The 7,453-nt window shown below is 35.5% G+C and overlaps 1 protein-coding gene across 1 annotated transcript in view; it reads left to right on the top strand.

Moving 5' to 3' along the window:
* Positions 1-524: 524 nt before the first annotated feature.
* The window catches only part of LOC129005933 (cullin-4A-like), a 38,039-nt gene continuing 31,110 nt past the window's right edge, over positions 525-7,453 (top strand). Inside the window, exons 1-3 of the mRNA XM_054434969.1 lie at positions 525-956; positions 4,473-4,646; positions 6,092-6,281. Of these exons, the coding sequence (XP_054290944.1) occupies positions 686-956; positions 4,473-4,646; positions 6,092-6,281 (635 nt within the window). The 5' untranslated portion in view covers positions 525-685. The remainder of the gene's footprint in view (positions 957-4,472; positions 4,647-6,091; positions 6,282-7,453) is intronic.

Genomic DNA, 7,453 nt, shown 5'->3' with positions numbered 1-7,453 from the left:
TCTAACTTAAACTAATCTCATCTGTATTTCGTGTTTGTACAGATACCACAGTAGAGTACTTACTACTACATATTTAATTTAATTCCTACGTTTTAATTTGAAATGCCATAAATAACAAAAGCCGTATCCACATTACACAATACTCTGCTCATTAAGTTTTGGTATTTTCATATCCAACATTTTGATACAAAATATAGTTATCATATCTTTATAAAATGATTATAACATAAATGTTAGCAGGAAAAATGGAGGATAAAAAAAAACTATTATACTAGAACATTGTTTCTATTGAACCTTTTACCATGATAAATGGTTAAACCTCTCTCGTTATACCAATACCATCGTTATCAAAGGTTAGCCTATAATATTATCGTTTACGTTTTATAAATAGTGTAACAAGTCTCCCAATTATTTATGTTTCACTTTCTTACATATAGGCCAAAATTCCAACTAAAAGAGAAAATTATCATGACTTGTAAAAACACGATCCAAGAGGCATTGTTTACACTGCTGTTTTTAGATGAAAGAAGGTCCATCATCGGTCCATGGCTATGATGTCTATGTTCTGCATTTTTATGAGAAACCCTGTGCTTGTGAAACTTTTAATTGATTATTTATATTAAACTCATTATAGGCTATACATTAATATTATTCTTTGAGGGCCTCGGCCGTGTCATGCGATCTTATGTCAAATTTAAGTAGAACTCGAGTCCTTGATACACAAGGAGAAGATTGTGAAAACGAAAATACTTTGAAGAGGAAGAGAAACTCTAGTGGTAGTGATCATTATTGTAAAGTTGTCAAACACGAAGAAAATATGACGGATGCCACTAATCAAAAGCGTGCGAATTTTTCTGCATTGACCCCAGCAGCTAATGGATTAAATAGGACAGTTCCAACTTTAGTCAATTTAAAGCCAGGAGCAGCTAAAAAATTGGTTATCAAAAATTTTAAAGGTAAGGATATCCACTTGATTGAACAATCTTTAAGCTTTTAGCCCTACTAACTAAGTATATTTAGGAAAGGCTCTTAAGCTAGCCTTCTTATTCTTTGTCACTTCAATTTTAATTAGGTAGGCAACATAAGTTACTGTATATAAATAAAAATAGGCTAGGCCTAGGCCTGCGTCTAATGAGGCATTAATTCTAAATAGGCCCAGCTTAAACTTTCAGTTTTGCTCCAACATCACAATTAATAAGGTAAGGCCTAACGGTAGTCATGTAAATAAATTGTTGGGCCTATAATCTAAGTGGATTAGATTTTATTGTACTTAACTTAGGCCTACATGTTAAGTTAGCCTCTGGATTGACAAATAATATTTAAAAAAAGGTTAGGCCTAAACACGTTTGCTGCTACGGACGTTTCGGAACGTCAGCTGGGCCACGGCGCCAGGAGCTAGGAACGTTCCGGAACGTCACCGTTCATTGTTGTTTAACGTTTCCATGGATCAACCAGCTCGTCACGAGCGTCCTATAACTTATTTCTTTGCAGCTCGTACTTTTCTGGGGACGTACTTTTCTGATAATAAAAAATATAGTTTCGCAAAATCACCACCAGCTCTTTCCTGCTAGATAGTGACACTACTGCAACCTGAGTAAGTAGTTCTGCTATCCATCAGAATCACTTAGTACTACAGTATGTCCAAAGCCAGTTGTATTGCAGAACATTGCTATCCAGTATATCAACTGTTGTTTTTACTGTCCAATTCAATGTATCAGCGGCAATGAAAAGAACTGTTTGACAAGCCACTCGCCTTCCCCAAAAAAGTCAAATCCGTCAGTTCAGTTTAATTGTATATATGTAAATAGTGTTTTTGTATATAGTAATCTAACCCAACATTTGTTGGTCAACGATGAAGAGATCAAGTATTCAAGTAAGTAAGTAAGTAATGTTACGCAGTGTTGAGCGCCGTCCCGGTATCTAGCGGTCAGCAGCAACCACGTGTTAAATAACTGGCTATTACTTAGGCAATCCATTCAAATCGCAAACGCAATCCAGCTCAGTGGAGCCATCATCTGGCATTTCAAAGGACGTTTTCTTTCTTCATATTAAGAGTTACGGTATCATATTTAAACGTAAAAATTAATAAGTAGGGTAGGCTTTTAAACATTTAAAGCATAAGTTAAGTAAGGCACATTAACTGTAGCTTAAAAACTGATTAGTCAAGAAAACAGACACCGGCTGATTCTGAGTCCAGACTGTGGGTGGTCAGTGTAATAAGGTATGTAAGTTAGCCTACGTCCATTATCTTAATGACTTCAGGTTGCGTCCTGTCTAGGACATTTTGCCCTCTCCAGTATCCTGACGGCAGTGTCATAGAAAATTAGACTAGAACGAGAGTTGGTTTTGGACATACAGTAAATTTTTGTGGTCGGATTTCATTGCCATGTAACTTATCTCTCAAACTCATCCAATGTGTTTAATTTAAGTAGGCTAGCCTAAATCTGTTTAAAAAACGTAAAATAGGTACCGTACCGGCATATTCATATAGGCCTATAGATCTCTATTCAATTTTAATTTGGCCTTGGGAAATCAAACGTCCTAAGCTTATTATCTAAGCAGTTGATCAAGCTGTACTGTTGAAAGTTTATTTTGGATGCTTCCATAGCATAATGAATTATGGTGTGATATTTTGGGGGATTAGTCCTTTGGCGGAGCGTATATTTTTGCTTCAAAAACGCATAGTAAGAACAATTGCGAGAAAACCCTATACTTATCACATTGTAAACCAATCTTTATACAACTGAATATACTCACACTGCCTGCTCTGTTCATTCTTGAGTCTGCAGTGACAGTTAAAAGGAAGCCAGAACATTTTCCAAAAAATCAACAAATCCATAACTATTCAACAAGGCAGAAGGAAATGTTACATGTACCACAAGTTTCATCCAGTTTAGTGAGAGATGGACCAAGACATACGTGCATAAGAATTTACAATAAAATTCCAGCTGCCATAAGGAAAATTGAAGATGCGGAGAAGTTTAAATCCAAGTTTAAAGAATATTTAACGACTAGGCCTTACTACTCAGTAGAAGAGTTCTTAAATCAAGAATAGGCCAAAACTTTGACGACCATGGCACACCCGTGCTACTAATGGGATACCTACAAGTATCAAGTATTTTTAATTGACAATGATTTTAGGCAAGGTACATTTTCTTTCATTTGTAAATACTTTTATGGGCTTCACTCGAACCCTTTTTATTGGCTGGTGATATCCAGGACTAGGCCTAATAAAATTCAGTAAGACACACTCACACCAATTCTTGATTCTTGACACAAACATAAGTACACACTTCACACACAATCGTTCTCGAGATCAAATCCGATGTTTCACCGAACCCAATGTTTCAATTGCCATGAATAGTGACTCTGTTGTTCAGTATCTGAGTTTCCTCCAATCTGACTCCTTGTTGAGAATTTCACATGAATCCATTCCACAGTAGGTGGAAAGCAGGCTATACTTAACTTATTTTGGTACAGCTGCAAAAAGTAGGCTATCCTTATTTTTTTAAACAGTTCTTACGCTATGCTTAGCATTCAGATGCCTTAATCTTTCAGAGGCATTTCACATTTAATGGAACACACAGTGGTAGGGGGTTTTATCTCAGTGCTGGGTTCTTCTAGAATATCAACTTTATTTAAAAACTCCTTAAGGCAATATCAAACACCACAGTTGTTTATGTGTTAGTCCTATGGTTTCTTGCTCGGTTTTTACTACATAATCTGTAGGCCTACTACAGATGGATTCAGTCCGTTTGACCAAACTGGTACTGCTTAACGCCAAACACTACCTTGAGTAATATTGATCACCTATGATAAAATGTGTGTATGTTTCCCACACATTAGCAATTTTCTACACAACCTGCAAGCGGATTTCACTATGATTGTTCTGGTGGCCGTAGGGAATAAATTATATGGATCGGAATAAACAGTTACATGATTTTGATTTGATTTGACAATATTCCCGCGGCGGAGCACGGGTGGCTAACTAGTTTTTATTAATTTCCTTGTAGCAGCAAAACTAGGTACCTAGGACTGGTTAAACCTAATGTTATTTAAACAGATTTAAATAACATAACATAGCGGCGGGGGTATTTTAGAACATGATCTATATTTTCCGATATTATCCTATATTTTCCCTTGTCCCTGAATAGCTGAATGTTTACAAATGCTATAATAGGTACAGTACTGTACTTTAAAATTTAAAATTTTCACCCTTTTAAGTGTTGCTCACTACTTAGCCTACTTAGGCCTAAATGAAGAAGTTATTTATTTACAGTATTTTAAGTTATTTTAAATGATTAGGCCTATTGTGAACATTTTGATCTATGTAATATAATAAGGTTTATTGCATAGCAAAAAGTAAGAACCAGCTTAGGAGTAAAATTATAGGTAGGCCTAGTTAAAAAAAATCTTGTTCAAAACAATCATTATTGTGATTTGTTGGCTAAATAGTCAAGTTTTTGTTACAGATAAGCCTAAATTACCGGATAACTATCAAGAAGTAACATGGGAGAAGCTCAAGGAGGCAGTGATTGCTGTCCAGCTGTCTACGAGCATCAGGTACAGTCTGGAGGAGTTGTATCAGGCAGTGGAGAACATGTGCAATCACAAGATGGCCGCCGACCTGTATACTAACCTCAAAGGTAGGCCCTGCTACACAGATATATTGTAATAGGTAGTAGCGTTGGCTGAAGGAGGCAGTTATTGTCCTCAAGCTGTCTTTAAGCATCAGGATAAAGTCAACACGTATACTTATGGCAATATAATGTTTTTTTTCTCCATCTTCCCATCCTAGGATGCTAGTCTCCAGTTTGGAACCGTTTTACTCATTCATTAAACAGTACAATACAGAGATCAGCTATGTTACCTGACAAGTAGGACAATGCTGAAGACGGTCTCCCCGCCACCTCACATTCAACTCACGGCCTGCTTTTCTATTGTTTAGGTGAAAGGCACAAACTTGGGTCTTAGCAGGGTTTGGCTGTAGGTGATTTGCGTCATAGTACTGGGAAAGTTCATTTAGAGTCATAGTCAGCTTCTGTTCCTAGGGGGTTATGACATTATGTCTCTGATTAAACCCATTGGCGATTGGTAGGATTTGAACCTGGGATTTCAAGGACCAAAGTTCCGCGATCTACCACTAGACCAGCTCTATCCCTATCGTAGTGTAATATAAATTATTATTTTACAAATTTGGATGAATTAAGCTGTTTTAAACCTTGCAAAGATTAGTTAAATTTTAAATTTTGTTTTGTTCTTAGGGAGGGCCATACATCCTTTGGACGCAATAAGATTTCCTAATAGTATTAGGATATTGTGGAATTCTTCAGCAATGGCAATGAATGTTAGAAATTCTTGAGGTTCTCAAGTAGATCGTCTGCACAATTACAAGCAGTACAAACCGAGGTTTTGAATTGTGGTTTTAATTATAATGTCAAAATTTAACAACTCCAGTTAATGATAAAGCTACTAGCACATCTGTGCACACTCTATTCAACGTAATTATAAAATTTGTCTGGTTATTATTTTTAATGTTTTCAGTTTCCAGTGAAACATCATCTGATTGAAAGTTTCCTGAGCTTATTTTGATCTAGGAATCTGTTGCAATAAATAGTACAATCGAGCATTTTGATTTATCTTGCTCTCAATACTATAACGTCAAGTATTTATTTTTTCAGCCTTGTCCCTGATATAAGTAGGCTGATTAGCAGGGTAAAAGTAAACATTTTTCTTTAACAGGTTTAACCATTGACTATACAAAGAATATTAATTAAATGAATATTAATTAAAACCAATGCAGTATCATAGCAAACAGCTGATTGATTTATCACTTAACACAGAATATTGTCATTAGTTGGTAGCCATCTCAACAGATTGATACTATTGATACTCATTTGGGTAGATACTAAATTTACAAAAAAAAAAAAAAATGCTGCGGGAAATATGCGGGAATTTGGCCGAGCCCATTTGTTATACACAAGATATTTAAAAAACATGTATGACTCATCATCCCTTAATAATATGGTATCGAACTGTGTCTGATATTCCTCAATAAGATGAACTATTCATTGATTGTATTTGGTTGCAGATTTAACTGAGTTGCACGTCAGAGCCAACATAGAACAGTTCCTGCAGGACACTATAGACCGACTGATATTCCTCAAGAAGATGAACGAATGTTGGTTGTCACATTGTCGTCAGATGATCATGGTACGCAGCATCTTCCTCTACCTGGACAGAACATACGTGTTGCAGAACGCTGCTATACACTCAATATGGTATGTTGAGCTTGTAGAATATCTATTCTTACATAGAATGCGGGCATATGAGCTAATTCCTATATTTGACCTGGGGGATGAGTGGATACAGAGAAGGGAAGGGTCATTTAACACTCATCTGTTAACATTAAAAAATAAACTAGTTGTTTTACCTGAGCTACAAAACGAGGAAAGAATGTGGCCAGCATTGTGACCGTGAAAAACTAATAACTTTATCTTAAAGTAAACATACAAAATTTAAATACTAATCAAAACTCAGGATAAAAGTAAACAAACCATTATTTTAAATAAATACCCCCGCCGCAGCAAACCTGCCGACTAAGCGAATTTCCATTTGTCTGAATTGATTTTCAGTTAAATATATTTTATAACATTAGGTTTAACGAGTACCTAGGTTTGCTACTACAAGGAAACTAATAAAGTGTGTTTTTGAGTAAAATATTGATAGCTTAGTACAAAATAAATAAATTTGCCAAGTTTGATCAAAATATATCCATAAACAAGCAAACTACAACATTTGACAATATTCTCCATAAGAATAACATGGGAATTTTAAATTTACAATTTTTTAAATTTTCTCCGTTACTAATAATCGAACAAAAATACTTTTATATACTAAATTATTTGTTTTTTTAAGCTCTTTAAAAAGGTCTAAAGAGAAATCGAGAAATTTTGTGTTTTGAGGGTCAAAAGTGAGAAAAACCAATTTTTACCCCATAAAACCCCCCGTAAAGCCCCGTTCCCATGGTCCGATCGTGCTGGTTCGCGAACTCATTCAAGTTTATCCCGCTTTACACCTTTAAACCAAATTTCATCAAAATCGGACAAAAATTACTCAAGTTATCGCGTTCACGGACGTATATATATATATGTCTATATATATATATACATATATATAAAAATTTGAACGAATGGTGTTTTTGGCCTCTGGGGACATCAAAATGAAAAAGTAAATCGGTCCCGGGTCTAGGTCTTACCGTGCCACCTACGGTAATTAGCTACTTCCCTATAGGGAAATTCGCTAAAAAGTAACAAATAAACCCAAATTCAATATTTTAACAGTGATTGAATACAACCAGTTCATCTCCTCGGGATAGGGTTTATTCAAAAACTAATAGGCCTAGGGTTTTGCTCATCAAGACTTATTTAAGTATGCGGTTGATAGGCGAGAT

Source organism: Macrosteles quadrilineatus, unplaced genomic scaffold (assembly GCF_028750875.1).
Source record: "Macrosteles quadrilineatus isolate MER2022 unplaced genomic scaffold, UCM_ALF_1.0 Scaffold_46__1_contigs__length_943047, whole genome shotgun sequence".
NCBI classification, from domain to species: domain Eukaryota; kingdom Metazoa; phylum Arthropoda; class Insecta; order Hemiptera; family Cicadellidae; genus Macrosteles; species Macrosteles quadrilineatus.
Note: the sequence above shows the minus strand (reverse complement) of the source record. Positions and strands in the feature narration are given on the sequence as shown.